This window comes from Mytilus edulis, chromosome 14 (assembly GCF_963676685.1).
Source record: "Mytilus edulis chromosome 14, xbMytEdul2.2, whole genome shotgun sequence".
Classification (NCBI taxonomy): domain Eukaryota; kingdom Metazoa; phylum Mollusca; class Bivalvia; order Mytilida; family Mytilidae; genus Mytilus; species Mytilus edulis.
In genome coordinates this window covers 55,401,174-55,424,721 of record NC_092357.1, presented here as the reverse complement: position 1 = coordinate 55,424,721, position 23,548 = coordinate 55,401,174, and the positions used below count along the sequence as shown (strand labels likewise).

Sequence of the window (23,548 nt, the reverse complement as noted above, 5' to 3'; positions counted from 1 at the left end):
ACCATTATTGAAAGCGGCTGCCGGAGGACACCGAGAGATAGTCAATTATCTGGTCACAGTCGGCTGTGAAAAAGAAGTAAGAGATATGGTTAGTATTGATATAAATCTCCTCAGTCTGATCATTATTATATTTAATCGAAACAATACAAAATCATGTTGTAAATGAGACAGGTTTATAATGGACAACCACTACACTACTGTTAGAATTAAAATAAATAATCTTAACATTTCAATCGTCAAACTTCGCAGCGATATAGCCTTTTTGTGCTAATGCGGCGTAAAGCAACCAACAACCAATCAATCAATCAATCAATCGTCAAACTGATTCAGATAATAAACATGACAAAGGTTTATTTTTGGTTTCTAACAAAACATTATTTTGTAAACCTCTGATTTTACGTGGAGTTGATGATATTTACAACTCAGATCTAATGTAAAAAATAATCATAATACATACTTAATAAAATTATGTACAGTGGGATTTCATTTTTCGTGCCTTGTCCTTCTGGATCCTTCATACAAATGTTTTATACATAAAAAAAACATTTTGTTTTTATATAGTCGTTTTGATCAAGGAATTGCATTTATTTAATTTTTATCTAAACCAAACATATAAACAATGAAAGCATCTACTAGTAGTTCACACATCCTAAGTCCTAACATTCTTAATTCTCAACCTACTTATGGTGACATCTAACAGCACATCATAACTTCATACACTACTGATGTTGACACCCTTTCAATTTGCACTCTTATGATTGTGACATCATACATGAAAATATTAATGAAAAAGACAACTTGATATAACAAACCACTGACTGTGACACCATAGTGTCAAAGACATTGATAGTGACAACTGATTTTCAAACATCTTAGATAATCAAGACCAATAGATTCACACACCACTGATAGCAACAAGGGTGTATAAAATAACTGTTCATAGTTATGACCTCCAATGAACACCACATCTAGAATTACAACACCACTGATTTTGACACCATAAAATCAGTAATTGATTAAGATGATGCTCTAATTTCATACCCTACTGATGTTGAAAATTTTTCATCATACGTCAATGAAGATAATACTCTAAATGCACATGTCAGTGATGATTACATATTAAATACACACCCCTGATGATAGCAGAGTAAATTCGCAAACCACTGATGGACACATCATTGATAGTGTCGCTTAGTGGGTAAATCAGGCAACTATAAGGCTAACAAAAACAAAGGTGTTTAGCATGTATGTATCCCTATTCAAGCTCTTCAAGTCAATACGTCACAACAACGGGACGTTACAATGAATGGTGGCAGCGAGAACGTTACGTTTATGCGTTACTTCCAAAATACTGGGGATCGCAAGAGAATTACTTCACAAGAAATAAAAGTGATCATAAATTAAAAGATAAAAGTTCTGAGAAAATAAATTAAAACTTTAAAGTATATTCGTAATAACATTTAACAGTCCATGAGCTGCTTTAGTTTCATCTTCTAAAGAATTCTGTGTTAACGGATAAAGTTTGCTGATTGGTGTAGATGTCCCATCATTTTTTTTCGAGTAAAGGCTGATCGTGTAAGTCTATCTTTGACGTTAACTTATTTGTCAATTCAGCTAAAGTACGATATACTCTTCATACATCGTCATGAATCTGAACAACATATCCGACATTAATGTTCTGTGTGTTGCGTTCAGTATATCGATAATGTTCCCTTAGTGAAGTTAATAATTCCTGTTTTCATCTTTTTATGAAGTTTTTTAGTAACTTCGATTGTCTAGTCAATGATTCATGCGTAGTGCATTTGGTTCCTGGTTGTAGACTACAGTCTTCAAATCTGTTATACAGTAATGTCCTGATTCGTCTTCCATATAATAAATGTGACAGAGTGAGTGGTTCGTCGTCAGTTGGATCCGATGAAACGTATGTAAGTGGGCGATCAATATATTTTTCAGCGTTTCGCAGTATAGCGGAAAAATACTGTCTTAAAGTTTCTATAATATTTTGTATGGGTCAATGATGTATGATTCGATAGGTCAGGTGACCTAATGTTTTGTTATGTTAATTTGTTTTTCGCGGGTTCGTAAAAAAATTGTCTAGATGGTCATTCTAGCCGTAGACATCGTATAGTTAAAATGTCGGATCCGGTACAGCTAGATTCTTTGATTAAACAGCGTGTGCAAGAAGCTGTTTCAACCGCACAGAATGATATTGTACATCACATTGACAGGATTATCAAAAGCAGTTTTGACGCCTTCCAAAAGTCGACGAACGAAAATCAACGACAACTGTCAGAAACATAACTTGCTAAGATTGAAGAGATGAATTCGGACAATTATGTGTTTAAAAGGAAGGGGAATGAAGAACAATTTAAAGTCAATTCCAAGGTTGCCAACAAGATGAAGGAAGCTAGATGTTTTCTGAGGGAAGACCCGGAGCAAACCGAACAGACCCAAAAGGCAGCACAAAGTGTCAGTGAAGGTTTGGATATTTTACGGCATAGACAAACATTAGTTAAATTGGCAGACCAATCTGAAAGTGGCTGGAAAACAGTGACAGAATACGAAACTCATAGTCTGGCCGACGACTCTGAAGATGAGAAACGAATCATCAGAGCCGAAAACAAAGCTGCACGAAAAATCAAGAACGAACAAATAAAATAAACAACATAGATCAACCCCTTACAGTACCTCTCAGTCGTCGAGATTTAATTCCAACGCACCTAGAAATAATGTTCCAATTCAACGCCCAGAGAAATGTTATGAGTGTGGTATTCCCGGACATTGGAGGGTACACCATCAAACTGATGCTTTTGGTGCAACAATGCAAAGAAACAAGATTGACAAGATAAGTAAAAATGTAAATAGTTTTGATAAAACTGTAGAAAACTTTGATAGTTTTGACAAAAGCACAATTGTAAAAGATACACAATTACAATTAGCTAAGCTTGATAACACATTTAAAAGTACAGTTACAAAGGTGAACTCTAACGATTTACCGGTAAACAGGTTACGCAACGTGTACGCTTATTGGCAAAGTATTAATGCAAAGGACTATATTCTTAGTATTATTAGAGATGGTTACAGAATTCCGTTTTATACAGAACCTGAAAGCTGTTGTTTAAGGAACAATAAGACAGCATTTGATAATGCAGAGTTTGTTGAATCCGAGATTTCTAAGTTAATTAGTCGGGGTTGTATATCTCAAGTACCCGAGTTACCTAAAGTAGTCAATCCTCTAACAGTTGTGAGGAATAAAGAAAAATTCAGACTTGTTCTTGACTGCAGGCATATAAACCCCCACTTACACAAATTTAGGTTCAAATATGAAGATGCTGTTGAAGCTAGTCATATGTTCGAAAAGGGGGATTATCTATTTACATACGATCTTCGATCGGCATATCATCATATTGAAATATTTGAAGATCACAAAACGTACTTAGGTTTCAGTTGGTTTCATGAACACGAAAAAGTAACAAAATACTACGTTTTTAACGTATTACCTTTTGGTATAAGTACAGCAGGATACATATTTACAAAGGTTGTTAGATGCATTGTAAAATATTTAAGAGACCAAGGATTACAGATTATAATGTATCTTGATGATGGCATAGGTGGGGCAAGTGAAATTAGTAAGGCTAATTTCTGTAGCTTAACTGTGCGTTATGCTTTAAGGTCGGCTGGTTTTTTAATTGCCGAAGAAAAATGTAGTTGGGAACCAAGTCAATCAGTTACTTGGCTAGGTTTGGTGTGGGACATGAAAGATGGTATTGTTTATGTGACAGAACCTAGATTGAATAAGTTGAAAGATACGCTGAATGTGATTATTCACAGGTTGGGAAAAGGTGAAATAAAAGTAACAGCCAAGTTTTTGACGTCCATTATTGGACAGATTATTTCTATGAAAGGGGCAATGGGCCCAGTAGTACGATTGCGTACAAGGAGTATGTACGATTGCTTATTGTATAGAGCAAGTTGGAACGCTCCTGTGCTTTTGAATAGCAAAGCATTAGATGAAATTGTTTTCTGGAAGGAAAACGTAGCCATACTGAATGGCAGAGATTTGAGTATAGTGGAACAGTACTCTTGCATTGTTTACAGTGATGCCTCCGGTATAGGTTTCGGAGGGTATGCTGTCAGTATCAGTGATACTGAAGTTATGGGTAGTTGGAATTCAGTAGAAAGTTTTAAAAGCTCCACATGGAGAGAGTTAGAAGCGGTATATAGAGTTTTGTTGTCATTACTAGTAACATTACAAGGGGAAACTATTAAATGGTATACTGATAATCAAAATATTGTTTACATTATTAAGCAAGGTAGTAGAAAGGGCGATCTACAATTAATCGCTATCAAGATAGCCAATGTATGTAAGCTTAACAATATTGTATTGTTACCACAGTGGGTACCAAGAGAGGAAAACGTTAAGGCTGATCAGATCAGTAAAAGTGTAGACTGTGATGACTGGGGAATAGACCCAGAAGTGTATTCAGTTCTAGATAATTTGTGGGGTCCTCATACGGTAGATCGATTTGCGTCAGATTATAATACAAAATGTTTGGTCTTTAACTATAAGCGCTGGTGTCCTAATACTTCAGGTATTAATGCTTCTGATCAAGATTGGAAAAGCGAAATTAATTGGATTGTACCACCACCTTCAATTGTTTCCAAATGTATTCAAAAAATGAAACAAGAAAAATCTATCGGTACACTAATTGTTCCATACTGGAGGTAAGCTCCTTTTTGGCCAATTTTAAACGTTGGTATTGAAGGTTCGCAAACAGAGTTTTGTAGTAGACAGCAGATTGTTGTCATCAAGTGTAGTTATAAGAGGAAGAGGAAAGAACGGATTATTCGGAAAGACAGATACAAATTTCACTATGTTGGCACTTAAAATTAGATTTTAGATATTTATCATTGTATTTGTTTTTTAGGGATCGGGTTAAAATGTACCCTTCAGAAGGAGATTTCACAGTGTGGAGCGATCTCAGAAAATTTCACTCAACTTGGTGGGAAAATGGAAGAGTTTTTGTTACATTCACATAGCAGCAACACCAATAGTAAATATTTTTATTCTTTTAAACGTTGGGAACAGTTTATATCTAAAGAAGGAGGAAAATCTATTCCCGCTTCTCCAATTCACGTTGCGTTATATTTAACTCATTTACTGGATAAAGGATCGTCAAAAAGTGTAGTGCAATCTGCTGTTTACGGGATCAAGTGGGCGCATAACATTCAAGGAATTCAAGATCCGACAACAAATTCTTTCGTTGTGAATTTAATGGAAGCTGCAAAACGACAACCACACAGACCGAGAGTGAAAAAAGATCACATTACCGTAGATGTTTTGATAAATTTATGTTCTAAGTATAAAGATTGTAATGATTTACTTGTTATACGTGATTTAACTATGATTATTTTATGTTTTGCTGGTTTTCTTCGTTATGATGAAGTAAGCGGCATTCGTTGTAAGGGTATAGTTTTCAAAGATGATCATTTTTCAATCAATATATTTAAGAGTAAAACTGACCAATATAGATTAGGTGACGAAATTGTCATTTGTAAAGGAGAGTCAATTGCCTGTCCATATTTATTATTGAAAAAGTATTTTCAATTAGTATGATTAATTCTGAATCAGAAAACTTTTTATTCAGACCAATTTTCAGATCAAAACAAGTTTGTTCATTAATATATAAAAATAAACGGTTAAGTTATACCAGAGCTAGAGAATGTATAGTTTCTAGGTTAGAAAGTATTTGTCCTAATTTAAACATTGGTTTGCATTCTTTGAGAGCAGGTGGGGCTACTGCAGCCGCCAATTCAGATGTTAACGAACGGTGTTGGAAACGACACGGTCGGTGGAAAAGCGACACTGCTAAAAAGGTAACGTGGCCGATTCACTTGATCATCGGCTTCAGGTTACGAAAAAACTAGGTGTGTGAATTTTATTTTTTATTATGATTTATGATTTGATAAGTATCTTGCATTGTATTCATATTGCATTTCTCACGCCCGTTCTTTGTTTTTCTAGTCTGTCTGCACGGCAAAATGCATATTTTAGTTGAGTCTCATTTAGTGGCCAAAATTATTGTGTAGTTAGGACATATATTTTTCAGCGTTTAGCAGTATAGCGGGAAAATACTGTCTTAAAGTTTCTATAATATTTTGTATGGGTCAATGATGTATGATTCGATAGGTCAGGTGACCTAATGTTTTGTTATGTTAATTTGTTTTTCGCGGGTTCGTGAAAAAATTGTCTAGGTGGTCATTCTAGCCGTAGACATCGTATAGTTAAAACTTCCTTTTTTAAATAAAAAATTGTATATTTTTTTTTATATATAATCATGATCATGATGGAGTGCGGCATCATTACCCAGAAACGGTTCTTGCATTCTTCCGTGCGAAGGTTTCCAAACCTTTTAAGTTGGTTTTTCCTGGGCGGCTAGTGTCTGTTTATGACGGGTATTCATTATATGATATTTATCATTTGAACGTTATTGGAAGTTAATAGATATTTATTATTTTTGTTGCCGGAAGTATATTTTTTGGTTCACAAAGTTGTGTGTTAAATTACTTGGTATAGATACTATTATATATGATGTATGCATATGTATATATAAGATTATTGTATTGTACTGAATTACAAATTTGATTAAATGCTGGCTCCAGTCTGTCTGCACGGCAAAATGCATATTTTAGTTGAGTCTAATTTAGTGGCCAAAATTATTGTGTAGTTAGGACTTAAGTATACTTTCTACTTCAGTAATTATCGTGTTGAGTGTTTCGTTGTCCAGCAGTGCTCGTCCTAATGCAATTTTCGTTAATCCTATCAATCTCTCCTACAATCCTCCGAGCCAAGGTGCTATTATCGGAATAAATCGCCAAGTTTTTTCCGTAAGAGTTAAGCTTTTAAGTTACATATGATGACTTTATTAAATGTTCAATTTCTTATGCTCCCGCAACATACGTAGACGCGTTGTCTAAAATCATCACTGATCGGAGTGACTTTCTTCTTGTAAAACATGTACAACGACAAATAGCTAAAATAAAAGCATTCTGTGATAAATCCTCCTAATTTTTAAATGAACTGCTCTTGTAATAGCACAAGTAAACATCGGTATTATAACATCATTTGTAAATATAACTCAACATGCAGACTTTTTATACGTTCAGGTATTACACATCCAATTTTTTATGGAAATGTTCTTTATAAAGCACAAAATGGCAGTATTCACCTCAGAAGCTAACAAAACCTTTAAATAGACTAAGTTAAAAGGGATATTCTTACAATACTGTTGTCGGTCATTAAAAATTGCATATTTTGGCGTTTATATTGATTCACTTATAGGGTCTTTGCATCGGAACTAAACACATTTATTTAAAAATCAGTTGTTGGCATGACACGGGTTATGTTCTTCTCATATATGTTATGATGGTGTGATACTAAACCCCTAACGAAAAGGATTGTGCCTGATATTCATATGTTTAAACATGTTTAATCCCACCGCATATTTTCGCCTGTCCCAAGTCAGGAGCCTCTCGCCTTTGTTTGTCTTGTATTATCTTTAATTTTAGTTTCTTCTGTATAATTTGGAATTTACTCGCTGCATTGAAGACCTTTTGGTGACCTTCTGCTGTTGTTTGTTTTATGGTTGTGTTGTCGTCTCTTTGACACATTCCCCATTTCCATTCTCAATTTTAGACGTCTGGCGTATAAAATTATAATCCTGGTACTTTTGATAATTAATTAGACATATATATATACTTTATTGTTTTGTCCTTTTTTAGTTAACACTTTGAAATTCACAAACTATTGAAACTGAAGCACAATAAATTCACACAACACTAATTTTGTCTCTTGAAAGTTACACAAATAATGCTTACACATTCAATTGATCCACTAATTATGGTGATATCCCTTATTCACACCACAAACAAAATAAAAAGTAAAATCACAAACATACTGAACTCCGAGAATCAAAAAGGAAAGACCCTCTTCAAATGGCAGAATTAAAAGCTCAAACACATCAAATGGCAGAATTAAAAGCTCAAACACATCAAATGAATGAATAGCAATTGTCAAATCCCTGACTTGGTACAAGCATTTTTTTTATTTAGAAAATGGGTTATTAAACCTGGTTTTAAAGCTAACTGAACCTATTACTTGTAAGACAGTTCCATCAAATTTCATCATATTGACATCAATGTGTGAACAAACCAACAGACACAATAGGTAAAAATTCATCTAACAACAAATGTTCGTATCTCTTATTCACATAACAATGATGATGATGACTCATCCAATTTATTCACCAATAATGGATATTTTCTTAATTCATCCAACACTGATGATGACTCCTTGTATTCATCCATGTTATTCCTTATTCTCTGAGGGTGATGATGACTCCTTCAATTCATCCACCACAAATGATGATAAAAGTATTGAATTTACGTGAATTCCATATTTCCGGAATTATGTTTAGAGGGCTGATATAAAAGAATTATCACATGCTTTTGACTATTATCACATGCCTTTCCGTAACATTATCGCATGGCATTCCGATGATATTCGACAATTCCGTCAAATACATCTCAATGCTACGTTTTCGGTCATAAACATAAGAAATTAGGTACTAGGAAACAAACAAAAATATAATCAAATAGGAAATTGAATATATTATGAAAAACGCTATGTTTTTATTGTCAATATAAAAATTATATCTACTGTTGTTTTTCCTGTTCTATTAAGGCATATGATAGAAGGATTTTATCTGGAATTTTATATTTGCAGTCCAATGTCCGTAAACTTTTTACTTTTTAATTTTCAACATAAGAATTTTTTTGCTTTTCTTAATATTTTGATATCAATAATTAACATAACCCTGATGAAAACTTCTTCAATTCATCAAACCATGATGGTGGTATTCCTTATTCATCAGTCAATAATGGTGATATACCTATTTTATGCACCACTAATGTCGCCATAGATTCATTAACTTATTTTGGTGATGTCCCTAATTAACAAACAATGTCCATAATGAACACCCCACTGAAGATGATAACATCAATTGAAACACCACTGATGACGAAGCCTTCAATGCATCCACCAATAATGGTAGTTTTCCGTTTTCACTAACCTCTGATAATGATTATTCTTATAACATAAAATTGCCTTCTTATAAAACAAGTTTTGATGTCCGTTTCAAGTTGATTTTACAGAAAGAGAGCCAACTACTATTGCTTGCTATATAGAAAGGCAACATGTCTATTCACCATTATCTGATCACTATCATTTGTTCTGGCATCTCGCAACAAATCATGTTGTTTATTTGTTATACAATTATGATATATAATTGATATAATTACTTGTGTAAGAGGTAATTTTTTTGCCCCACCTACGATAGTAGAGGGGCATTATGTTTTCTGGTTTGTACGTCCGATCGTCCGTCCGTTCGTCCGTTCGTCTGTCCGTCCGTCTGTTCGTCTGTAAGTCCCACTTCAGGTTAAAGTTTTTGGTCAAGGTAGCTTTTGATGAAGTTGAAGTCCAATCACCTCGAAACTTAGTATACATGTGCCCTATGATATGATCTTTCTAATTTAAATGTCAAATTAGAGTTTTGACCCCAATTTTACGGTTCACTGAACATAGAAAATGATAGTGTAAATTTCAGGTTAAAGTTTTTGGTCAAGGTAGTTTTTGATAAAGTAGAAGTCCAATCAACTTGAAACTTAGTATACATGTTCTCTTTGATAAGATCATTCTAATTTTAATGCCAAATTAGAGAATTTATTCCAATTTTATGGTCCACTAAACATAGAAAATGATAGTGCGAGTGGGGCATCCGTGTACTGTGGACACATTCTTGTTTATTCAAGTTTAATATCTGATTCATGTGATATGCAATGTATATATTTTACCTAAATTTACTTTTAAACATTGTACAGTTTATGACACAAGTTTTGAGGTCTGTTGTGTAATTATATTACAGAATGGACACACACCATTAATAAAAGTTGCCGCGGGAGGACATTTAGATATTGTCTGTTACCTGGCCAGCATTGGATGTAATATTCATGCCAGATCCAAGGTAACGAAAGATATATCTGCTATCCGAATCTACCTCTGTTTATAATAAAGTATTTTATCAGACAGGTTTAATACACAACACAATTTGTAAAATTTTACAGAATGGATTATCATTTTACACGCACTGCATCTAATAATGAGGTTTCAAAGTGTTTTCTTAATAAAAATTTGATTACAAGTTGTGTTAAATTTTTGGTAGTTGTTATGGATCATAGTGATCTTTCTGAATCCATTGATAAAAGAAGTTCTTAAATGTCGTCGACAACATTTTTTTTTTGCTTCATGAGCTTTCTGATGGAAGTTTTAATATCTGAGTTTTTACTACTGATTCTGATATGATATATATATATATTGTCCACTGTGGCACAGAAAATTTATATATGTTGATATTACAGATGTGAATAACTAGTATCATTAAGTGAATTTAGTTGGTATTAGTTATGCTATATTGACTAGAACATCTATCAAAATTAATAGACTCTTTTTTTATATAATAGATTGGAAATACAGCATTACATGTGGCCGCTAAGTATGGACATCTACCTGTCACCAAATGGTTAATAGAAAAAGGAGGAATCAGTCCATTTGTTACAACATACAAGGTATCATTTGACTTCATATACTAGGTTAAAACACCCGAGGTAATATTTGCCATTATATACTAGATTATAACACCCAAGGTAACATTTGACATATTCTAAGTGTTAATTTATCAGTGAAAACCCATTTTGAATAATTATAGGATTTATTGATGAGTTTTAATTCTTATCTTTATTCGATTTAGATTTGTTTCTTCAATTACTGACATTCCTCTATTCGAAATCTAGATGTTTACATTAATAATTATAAAAAACGATAATATTTTTTATAATTTTTTATAATTAATAATGTTAACATCTATAATCAGAATAGAGGAATGTCAACAATTGAAGAAGAAAAAACACGGACTAACGTTTCTATCGATCTACCAGTATTGTTGATATGCCTTCTTATACTCAAACATACTCACAATTATTGTGTATGGATACATAGCCACTATATCAAATAACATTTACAAGGTACTACAAACACCAAATTCCTTTATTGCACTGACATCAAAACACTAAAAATAAAATACCACGGATTCAAAGCAAGATTTTAAATGCATGACAGTAATGAGTTATTACCAGAATACACTTAATAAACTGAAACTGAAACAAACAATCAATCTGATACAATCAACAATATATCAAATACTCAAGAATCAAACACCTAACATGATAAACTCAAAACATGTCATCAACAATTTACACTAGTGACATCGAGAATGAATAGTCAAACATAAAAGCTGCAAAGTCATCCATCAAACTACATATTAGAAGCCAAACAAAAACATTAAAGACACACAACTTTCAATAACAAAATAACATTCAAAGTCACTATTTGAAAACATGACAGTAGCCAGATACAACCAACCACAACCAGACATTGAAGACAAACGACTTACCAAGAAGACTTAAGATACAAAGTCTCCAATCAAACGCATGACGGAAGCAAGATGCAACAAACAACCTCTTTATAAAAAAAAAATAATAACAAATCACTACATAGCCATTGCTATATTAATACTGTTGTATATTTCACCAAAATTGATTTGGTTACAATATTTGTTTGTCATTGTATGTTACCTAGTAAAACACACATTTATGACCAGAGTGTTTCTTTATATAAAATCATGAAATCAAGAAATTCAGGCTAGTCATTATGCACTTACATCAACCATGCAGACACCAATTTTAAAGATACAAAGCCTTCATCAGTCCCAATAATCACAACCCCAAATCCAAAAATTGACAACCACCAAGGTCTTCAACAACTAGTTTTTACATAAACATTATTTGCGAAACAGCCAAAAACTAATGGTCACCAGTCGAGCATATGGCAACATTCAGGAATCAATTAAAACTTACTATTGAGACTTTATAAGAAGCCATCAAGCATACAAAAACAGTCACGAACCAAACACTTGACAGTAAGTAGACAACTTATCACGAATCATTAAACACACTGTAAAGACAAATGACAAAAAGACAAATGATGAAAAGGCAAAAACGTTATGTTAGCACTGCTGTAACTTCTCAAAAATCAAACAAATTTCACAATCAGGCACTACTTATAATCAGTTTAACATGTTTAATCCTTACTTTAAAGACACAACCACAAAGCCTCAGCCCCTTACGAATATGAAAAACAAACATACGATAGCCATCAACTAATGCTACACTTATCACATAGATTCAACCTTATATCATCATTAATAACACAGTAACAAATCAAACATATGATCGATAACTAACAACTATTTGAAAGTAATTATAAAGAAAGATATGGCCAATCAATCACATGATAACTATCAAGCACTACAACAGGCAACAAGCATTTGAAAACAAGTTAACAGCCTACAGTAATTTATATGAAAATAATGTCAAAAAGAGTCACCAATCAATCACACGATAGCTACGAGGTAGTCCAACAGCCAACATTCATTTGAAACTTATCGTGAAGAAACTGTCACCAACCAAGTACATACTAATCACAAAGACAAATAACAGCCAATAACCATTTGCTACTACTACAAATTATTAAGTCACAATCACCATTTGTGATAACTAGTTTTAAAAACACAGTCAATAGCTAATAATCACTAATCAAACATATAAAAGCCATCGAAAACAACCAACAACCATTTGTTGTTAATTAGGAAGACGCAATCAACTAATTTCAATCAGGTATCAAATTTTGACTTAATAGTGAAGATATAAACAACAATTTCCAGATATCAATTTAAAAAAATTGGAAAGCAATCATATTAAACCAACAATCACAAGATAAGTATTGTAAATACACAAGCAACACCTTGTACTAACATATATAAGGTAGCCATAAGGCAGTACTTCGAAGCATTGTATACTTTTTGGTAGAACCATAAGGCATTTCCAACTGTCGACCGACAACTTACGGTCACTAAGTAACACATGACAATTATCAGGAACAATCAACAACATATTACCACTTGACAACAACACAAACTACACTGCCAACAATAAACAAAATCACTTAGCAAACACCACACATAGATCATGTATTTCTAATAACAATCATATACAAAGACACTTCCAACAACTAACGGCCATCAATTAGAGATAAAACAGATATAAATCACTCCAAACATCCAATTGAAATTATTTAAGAAGACAGACAAAGAACAATTTATTGGGAATATCTCACCAATCAGGAACAACTAACAACCAATTATGTTTAAATCGAACAACTTACTGTGTTAAATTAAACACATGACAGCAAACAGACACTTCAAACACAACACAGCTAACAATCAGTATTTGGCAGGTATCAGACACTGCTACTATCCAACGATCAGATGAGACTAATTTTTTAGACACTTATTTGCAAATAATAACCAGATTCCAAAAGAAATTACTAACAACTTTTACAGACTAAATTGCAAGATACAAATAACATCAAACATTCTCTCGAACACACGACTGCCATAAAAAAAATTCAAAGGCAGCGCAATTTCGTATTATTACCAATGCTAAATATCAAGCACTACCAACTAATACCAACTATCAGAGATTTAGTATAAAACCAGAAGCAACAACTTACAATTATAAAAGAAACACCTAATCAATCAGGCACATACAACAGCCATCAATAGTAGTCTAAAAGTCACTACTAGCAAAAATAAATCAATCAAACACAGGACAGTCGTTAGGTACAACAAAACACTATTTATAAAGACACAACCAACATATAACAATCTTGGACAAAACACAATATAGCCTACAGACACATCCGTCTAACAGTTATACACTTTTTATAAAACACATCCATCAAGGTTTATTCATTTATCAAACAAATGCCAGGCATTAGACACTAACAACAACCAACCAAAAGACGATGATAATTGTAAAGACAACAACTTAGTCATTGATAAAACACATAACAGCTATCAGACACAACAAGCTATCAACAAATGGAAGAGACTCTAAAGACATAACGAACAACTTACAGTTCATTATGAAAACTTGACATTGTTTATGAACATATACATGTACCAGCCAAGCATTAACCAGATACTTACGACATTCAACTGGTACTTCCAGCAGCCATTCACAAATCACACCAACAATCCAACACTACGGATTTGACTTCGCCGATCAATTATATGACAGTCTCAAACTACTATCTATATTAAGTACTATTTATACAATTATTAGGTATAAATTGTTACTAATAAAAACACTAATGATAAAGACAAGCGACGTATGCATACTTAATGTACTTATAATAATATAACATATTACTTTTTCAGTATAATTGATCAGATACATCTTCAAAATCAAATAATACACTGATACATTGACTGGTGTCCTAGAAATGTCAATTTAGATAAATTTATTTATAATTGATTTCGAAACAAGTTAGTCCAACTTATATTAATTATTTTCCATTTTGTGGGTGTGAGAGCTGCCTTGTAGCGGCATTAGCCTGCTCTTTTTTTAAATCTACTAGGGAACTGGGATTGAATCAGGAACCATTGTGTTAGTAGTCCGATGCGATAACCACTCAATTTGTTAATCTTGAAATAAGACTTGAACCTCATACATTAAGTTTACAGAAGACACAATTTATTTAATATATTCTTATCAGGACAGTCTCCTTATAGATACCAAAAAATGTACAAATGCTATTTGTATTTTACTTGCAAGTTGTTGTAAAAATGAATGATTTTAATTGATAGATACAGGTTAGAGATTGGTTTTTTAGGGTATCACTCCATATGATCTGGCTGCAAATAAAGACAACTACGACTATTCATCTAAGCAGAAAAAAGGAAAGAAAAAAGTCATGAGTTTCCTCAAGGTACATTTTCTGTCTAATCAAATAGTTAGAAATAATCAAAGAGAATACAGTATATATTTATACTGAATTTTATCAACAGCAAAATTTAATAAATATCTGAAATTTTCCAACATTTTACAGACAACTTGACAAACGAACTAGTTTTTTCTTTGCTGATAACATTTTCATACAGTCTGGAATTTACCGATGAATGTCCCGCGGCGGCTTATGGTGCATTCACTGTTACCTTAATTTGTTCGTTTGTCTTTTCGAACTATCGTCCCAAAATAAGTTTCCATTATATAATTTAAGTATGTATCTATCAAATATTATGAAGACTAGATAAGCTCAGTAGTCAGTATTTCGGTTCACACATGATTTATAACAAACCCTTTCTAAAATTGTTCGTTTATAAATTTTGAAATTATAAAGTAACTAAGGGTTTAACTCCCTCGTACAAAGTTGCCCATAGATGGATTTGAACTTTTTTAGGTATTTTTTGCACATGCCGCCTCGACTGTTTTGATCCTTATACATCCTCAGCTTTAAAATATTTGGCTTTGAGTGTTTATGATCAAAGTAAATCTAGAAAAGCGCTTAGGACGCATGTAATTATTAAACGTGTTGTTCTAAATACTTGAAACACGATGCTTATTTCCGCAAAATACAAATAAAGGTCGAATTTTAGCGGCGTCAATTCTCTAGTTACGGGGTATGTGTTCAGTAAACAATTGTTTAAATCTAGACTTCTCTGTAATTTGTAATGTTCAATTTAAAAAAGTCAAATCGAATACTTTGTTAAAAAATAAACAGATAGTGTTTGGCATTACAAAAATAATTAAATTGAGAATGGAAATGGGGAATTTGTCAAAAACACAACAACCCGACCATAGAACAGTCAACAGTGAAGCTTGTTCCCGACAAAGTCAATTTTATTTTATTAATGATAAAAACATGCCTGCTGAAAAGGTGAAAGGTTGATTTCTGACAAAAGGAATATAAGGATATCTATTGGACAACTACCGACTTAAGAGTATAAAACTATTGATTTATAAAAGATTTGAGAAGATGTTATATTAATACTGTTTATTCTCATAAATTAAACACAGATTAAGTACCAATACAATATCTAAGGGTAGGCATTTTTAGGCTGGTGAGGTTTTTAATACATTTATGGACTGACTGAAATATTATTTCTGTCTCTTAAGAAACAACATAAAAAATGTGGTGCACATAAAATAAGCAGTAAATCATGAAAAAAAATTCGTTGATGACGTCACGGTCATGTGACAAACTTATGTATATGAGATGATAAATAAAATTCTCTAAGCCAATCAGAAGACCAGTTTCGTCAAACATTAAATTATCAATTCATTAATGTATGATTCAGTTTGTATGTGTCTGATAGACTTGGATGAGTAACGTAGAGAATAGAGTAAAAAGGTGCGTCTTCATCACTGCAATTTTCATTATTTTATGACACTTCTCGTTAAAGTGACATAAGGGTGAAATAAAAAATTAAGAATTTAAAGCAACACTTATGTTAAAGCCAACAAGTCAAAGTTTTTTTCTCCGGCACTCCATTTCAAGCGTACATGTACTATCAACAGACTCTGTGTTTTAGCAAAAAAATATTTCACTTCACTTGAACGTGATTATGATGACTTCAAGAAAATGTCTGACCAGTTCTTTGCATTATGCAATTTGATTTCCTCTCCAACTCGCTAATCATAAGTTTATGTTTAATATTCTTCAAAAAATTGATATGAACTAAGAACGATAGTCATAATCTGAGCTAAAATTTGTATTTTTACAATATGAAACAGAAAAAAATACTTGGCCTTAATAATTAGAGAATTATAAGTAGCCTAAAATGATTAATAATCGTTCTAAGCAGATTAAGAGACATTCCATTTGATCCCCTTAGTTACAAATTCTGGAAGTTATAGCCTTCAGTTAATGTGTCTTTTCCTATGTATTACCTGTATATGTCATCGGTTGTGTTGTAGACTGTCATGGCAAAGGAAGACCACGAAGTGATCACAAATGCCCTCCAGCAAAAGGGTCTTGCACAAGTCATAAAAGGTAACTTTTCTATATGATATCATTGCATGTGTGGAATGCATCATTAAGAAAACGGAAAGTCCTTTATAAAAAAAAATGGCTATATCAAATAAAATGAGTGTTAAAGATCAATGAGACAGCTATCCAACGATTTTAAAGTAAAATGAATTTCATACGATCAACTCATACTTGTGGTATAAATGAGGGATAGCAAAGTGTACACAGGTACTCACTCGGAAGATCGATTACTCCATCCAGTAAATTTTAAGAACTCAGATACTTGTTTGCCTTTTCTAAAGCTGGTTATATGTCTCCTTACATTACCGCTCACTTTTGTTCCCTTTGAAATACCCCCCTACATAAATTATTCTAGTTTGAATATCGATCAGCAGTTCCCTACCCTTCATATGGTGTACATATCGCAATTGCTCGTGCATGTTCACACCACACGGACTTCATATACAGGAGTGTGCTCCTTACGCATAAAATGAGGAGGAAATATTCAAAATGACACTTCGTAAATTTTATGAACACCATCACGAATTGGTTGACCCATTCGATCTCTCCTAGTCTGAACTAACTAAGGAAATATTTACCACGTCTTAGATTGTGGTTTGCCATTATGGCCGATTCCCGTTTCTTACTGTTTTGCTGAGTGTGAATTCGCATTGCTATAAGACATTATCCAACATTCAGGTATTTAGTTTTGATGTATTTGTTATACTTATCAGATATTGGTAAATGTCTTATCGTTTGTAGTTGCAATTGTAACTTAGTTGTGTTCTATTTGTGTGTGAGGATACAGATAGTTAATCACTTTTATAAAATTTTAGTGAGGGGCAACTTAACTTACACGCTGTATTTAGTTTACAGTTTGATTTAGAAGAAATACCGACATAGCGTAATAATACATTTGTCAGTTAGATATCTAACTACTTACACAATGTTATAAAAAGAGTATTGTAATTTTCATTGTTATTGGATACATCGAATATCACTATAACAAAATTTATGTAATCTTAAACTTTTATTTTATGAAATTTTTTAGAAATTTACTTATGACGTCACTTTTCTGTATCGATCTAGTCGGGTGACATACAATGCGTTGTTTGGTGGTTTTTATGTGCTGATCTATGATTTTTTACGTGTTTGTTTTTATTCTGTAGTTAGTCAACACCGGTCAAACAATAATATCAATGACATTGTTATTTTTATAATTGAATTGTTTGAAAAGTATGAGTTATTCTAAAAACTAAGGATTTTCTTATCCCTGGCAGATAATCTTAGACATATTTGGTACAACTTTTAGGAATTTGGGATCTTTAATGCTCTTCAACTTTGTTTGGCTTTTTTACTATTTTGACCTAAACGCCATTGATGAGTCTTATGTAGACGAAACACGCGTCTGGTGTATTAAATTATAAGCCTGGTATCTTTAATAACTATCAGCTTGTCGTAATGTTCTATCGTATTGTTTTTTTGTGTATTTCTCTCTCCTGAATGTTCTTCCATTTATTGGTATTGTAGTCCTGTCATATAATGTTGTCATATTAGTGGTATATTTAACATTGGCACAAAAGCGAAAGGTTTAGCTAATCATTAAACCAGGTTTTCTTAAAATGTCCTGCACCAAGTCAGAGAAATGGCAATTGTTATCTTATAGTTCGTTTCTGTGTGTAATTGTCGTTTGGTTTTTTGTTGCTTTTTAGTGTTTCTGTTGTTTCATTGTTTACCACTTTTTTATGTGTTTCTATCACTTTTAGTTCGTAACCTGGATTTGTTTTCTCTTAATCGATTTATGACTTTCGAACAACAGTATACTACTGTCGCCCTTATTTAACAATGTAAATTCGTTTATCCTTAGACTCCTATGTGTTGTACTAGAAAAGATATATCATTTTTAAAAAGGGATTTCTGTTTGTCTGTCGATTCCTGTTTGACAATAGTGTCCTGGATATGCATTTGATTTGACATTGGATTTTTAACAGCAATCCTTCAGCTTAGTTTCTTTGGTTTTAATTTTTTTGGTGTACTCCTTAATGAATAGGCAATTGGTTTTTTGTTGTTGTTTGTTTTAAGGTTTTAAACTACTGTATTGTACACGCAATTTTCAATTAATCTAGACAATAACTTCCTGTTTAATTCATGTAATTATTCATTAATTATTTGTGAACGAAAGGAGCATCTGGTGTGTAAAATTATCAGCCATTGTCAATTGATGAGGTTTTATTCTTAAAGGATGTGTTTTCCAGATTTCGTCAACTTCTGTACGAATATTTCATATTTTCAGTTTTATGGTGTTCATTAGTACTATGTTCAAATGATGTAACTATTTCGAAATCTGTAGTGAAGTCACTTACTGTTATATATTAGGAAAATTGTGTAATACCAACTCAGCATGATTTCCTTTGTTACACACTGTTTCGTAATTGTTTCACCTGCAAAGAAAGTCGCAGAAAGCAAGATATAGAGATTGCCTTGTTAGTGACAGCGTCAACAATTGACAGGTTTTTCCTTAGTTATTTACCGGGTTTGTTATCATAAAGCAACACGACGGGTGCCACCTATGGAGCAGAATCTGCTTGCTCTTTCGGGGCACCTGCGATCAACCCTAGTTTTTGGTGGGGTTCGTATTGCTTATTCTTTAGTTTTCTATGTTGTGTCATGTGTACTATTGTTTGTCTGTTTGTCTTTTTTTTTTATTTTTAGACATGGCGTTTATTTTCGCTTTATGAGTTTGAATGTCCCACTGGTATCTTTCGTCCCTCTTTTAGTTTGATAAATCATTGATATTCAATTTCAAGTTTTCATTTCTATCAGTAATTATTAGTTTGTCGACTTTTTTTTAGGCCCTCCTCCTAAGACACGGTCAAGTGACTGAAATAATAAGCAATATTCAATGTTCAATTTGTCTTCCTAAGTTATATTGAAAGGAATGCACATAAACAATATACAACGATATTTTTTTTATAAAGTTACATAACTGTCTGTTCGTCTCAGTTTCTTTACCATGTTCAGGCCTTGCCAACTTCATCATACTTCAGTGACTAAATTGATAATATATTTGTATTTAAGCTGATAGCCGTCAATCTCTGTGTAAACAGTTTGTGTGTATCAATGCATGATCAGACATTTGATCTAGAACTTTATAATGTTGAATTGTACTACGTACAGCTCTGTTCTGTATGATGATACTTTGATTTCTTTATAAAGCCGAGTAAGCTTGTGATTTATTTCTAAAATGTATAACAATTAAAGAATATATGATGGATTACTTCACGTGTAACGTCTTGTTGATACTGTCTGTTTCTTTTTCATCAGGTTAACAATTTCAGATATGTTATATAAATTTCGGATTTATACCTTTAGGCCCCAAGGAAGAAAAAGGTATTTTTTCTGATATGGAATTTCAAGGTCTGTTAAGCAGCGGATCATATAAATGTTACTGGAACCGTGTTTTTCTTACTGGTCCATTTGGTGTTGGCAAGACATGTTTAGCCAAAATTCTAGTGGGAGATGAGGCTCCAGAGCAGCGAGAGTCAACAGATGGTATATGGATTTATCTCGGCAGAGCTGGAATGAATATAAAGGAACGTTGTTGGATATTCTTAGAAAAGGGTAAGTACATTTTACGAATATAATCATATAGAAATTAACTGAGTAAAATATTTATTTTGAGTAAAAGATGGAACCAAGATTTCAGGTCAAAGTTCAATTAATAATATAAGGTAAATTTGTATCTCCAGTTACATTTTGAATCAAACTTAATTATTTGTTTTCTTGGTTTCCGTGTACTGAAATGGTCTTCACTCATTCTTTTGACTTTTGATAGTAATTCAAAGAAACTCCAAAATGTTCCTCTTTGTTATTCTAAAACTTATTTGCCAATATGTATCACAATTGCTTTTTGTGTCTTGGATAAATTGAATAGGAGAAATTATTATCGTTTATTTTCAGCAAAAAATGGCAAAACAATTCTGATTATAAACTTGAATATTCAAAAAATAGGAATCTGACAGTCTGAGTTTCCCACTCTTCAAGAATTTGAAATACAGGCATTTTTTTTTTAAAGTCTGTTCTCCATAAAACCTTCTACAGTCTGTCCTTGCATTATTTGCGTGCATAGCTGAAAATTATTCGTCCCTATATTATAACTGTGAACACGTTTATAAAGACGAACATATTGATTATTTGACCATAACCCTTGTGACGAATTATCATAACGACATTATGTAAAGTCAAATTGGTTTCCTTTCCCAAGACTACAAAATGCCTTTGTTATCAGTTAACAGACGGTTAATTTAATATTTTAACAGTGTATTACTATCCAAGTACTATCTTTGTGCTTATATTGGTTATATATATATGTGTTATCATTAGCTGGTACTGGAACGGATGTTTAAATCATATCTTTGTAGCATTTTGCCACTTGTATTTGAAAACTAATGACCTTCATCCAATAAACTGAACTCTAAAACTTTATAGCTCAGATATTCATTTTTTTCAAGTTGAATTTTCAAACTTTCAAGATTTTCTCTAAATGTTGCAAAGAGGATTTTAAAAACTTTAAACATATTTTTTTCTAATGTAACATGTTTGAATGTTAATTAACTACGTTTAAACTTGTGATTTTAAATCTTTGAGAAAAATAATCAATGCTTTATATAGTCAAACTTGTCTCATTCTCTAAGATGATCCTTTATCGATTTAAAAATCAAATCAAATGTAATCAACATAAATTCTCAGTGACTATTACAGTAACTCCTGATTTAAAATGCACAAATTACTTCCAAAACATTTGTAAGATGGCTCTTATATCCCTATCCCAATGGGTGACCGAGGAATAGAAATATTGTCACCATTGGTATATTTCCGAATGGCAATGAAACCTTCCTCATAGTGAGGCGTCCGTTTTGTATCAATTTCACAAGCATTCAGAATGGGGACGTTAAATCCGATGCCTCAAGTGAAGAAAATGTTATCTAAGTTTCTATCCATTATAACCTCGTTTTACATTTGCAGCCGAAGTTTCACCGACTTTTTTTTATCTGGACGGCATCTTTTACTTGACCTATTTTTCAAATTATTGTTAACTTGTTCTAGTCCTGAAAATGGTTGAAATATTCGACACTGGATGTTAAGCAAACAACTATCAACATTCAATCCTAAACCCTAGGTTTACTCTTAGATAAAGCCATAAACTTACTTGTTCGAAACGTTTTTAGATTGCATTGAGTCATGGAGGCATGGGTAATTTAAATCAGTAATCAGTTGTTATCCATTACTTTTTGCAATGTGACCATATGTAACTATGCTATGCTTTTGTTAACCATATATAGGAATCTAAGATTATTTATTAACTTGACGTGTATTTATATTTTGTAATGATTAAAACAAAAAATTTGGAAACGAACCTTTGTTTGATATAATTATATTGTATATTATTTCAGGGACTATCTTGAATGCAACTGTACAAAGTTTGCTAAGGAGTAAAGAAATAGCAAAACCAGGTCTTGAAAAATCCAATGAGGAGATGTCAGATTTTGTTGATGCTAAACAAAGGGAGGAAATCCAAAACAAAGGTTCTGTATCATCCAGTCCAGGTCAAGTTACATCCAGTCTAGGGGCTGCAAAACATGAGGAGGAAATGCAAGATCGAAGTGATGTTAAGTCTTATGTCAGAACGCCAGGCCTACACACAATACAATCAAAGTTAAAAGCTTTCTTCAGTCTGCCAAGTCGAAAACAGAAAGTATTTAAAGGTATTTGTTGTTATTATTATGTGTGAAAATAAATCATGTCATATTGTGTGGACGTCTGGTCTTTCTTGCTAGTGTTGTGACTAACCTTGTCCATGTCGCGAATATGTTAACCAATAACGTCGTTAACCCTTTCAGCGCCGAGACGTTGTTTTTTCACATGGTTACGTTGCCATACATATTTCAATGACGTTACTAAAATGATACGTAACGTAACGTCAACACATTACATACAAGCACATGCACGCTATCCTCCTTAATCGATTAATTGGATATCTTATATATGCGGAGAAATGTCTCATATCTCTGGCCACCTTTGAATTAATTTGAGTTCACGTAACGAATGTGTATTTCCAGTGATTTTTGTTTAATTTTCAGACTAAAATTCGAAGTTTATTTTTTTTTTATAATTTTTTTTTTCTAGAATACTATTTAATCGGTAAAAAGATCAACCTGCAAGAAAGTTTTAATTGTTCGTTCATCGTTAAATGGCAATTTTATATCGCCTTCTTTCGTGTAGTTACCTCCTCTCTTTACTCCCCTCTAGAAAGCATCACCATATGCAAGATTTGATATCATTAAATTAATGATTAAAATAAACGAGCAGTGTTCTCAGTTTCTGCATACTTGGCGCAGTTCTGTTTTTTCTTAAGCACCATCGATGAAGAGTTCGATTGAACACTTTGCAGATCTTTGCATATCACCACAAAACTAGGGATACCAGTATATTGCATTGTAATAA

General features: G+C 32.7%; 2 protein-coding genes and 1 pseudogene across 2 annotated transcripts in view; all 3 read left to right on the top strand.

The window, feature by feature from the left end:
* The first annotated feature begins 2,821 nt into the window (after positions 1-2,821).
* On the top strand, positions 2,822-4,729 carry LOC139504313 (uncharacterized). Its single transcript, XM_071294381.1, has one exon. The coding sequence runs from the start codon at positions 2,822-2,824 to the stop codon at positions 4,727-4,729; it is 1,908 nt and encodes a 635-aa protein (XP_071150482.1).
* Positions 4,730-4,815: 86 nt separating this feature from the next.
* On the top strand, positions 4,816-5,936 carry LOC139503230 (integrase/recombinase xerD homolog; annotated as a pseudogene).
* Positions 5,937-9,031: 3,095 nt separating this feature from the next.
* LOC139504312 (uncharacterized) overlaps positions 9,032-23,548 on the top strand; it is a 30,230-nt gene continuing 15,713 nt past the window's right edge. The window contains exons 1-7 of the mRNA XM_071294380.1: positions 9,032-9,109; positions 9,984-10,082; positions 10,579-10,683; positions 14,909-15,004; positions 16,993-17,068; positions 20,417-20,665; positions 22,498-22,809. Of these exons, the coding sequence (XP_071150481.1) occupies positions 9,032-9,109; positions 9,984-10,082; positions 10,579-10,683; positions 14,909-15,004; positions 16,993-17,068; positions 20,417-20,665; positions 22,498-22,809 (1,015 nt within the window). The remainder of the gene's footprint in view (positions 9,110-9,983; positions 10,083-10,578; positions 10,684-14,908; positions 15,005-16,992; positions 17,069-20,416; positions 20,666-22,497; positions 22,810-23,548) is intronic.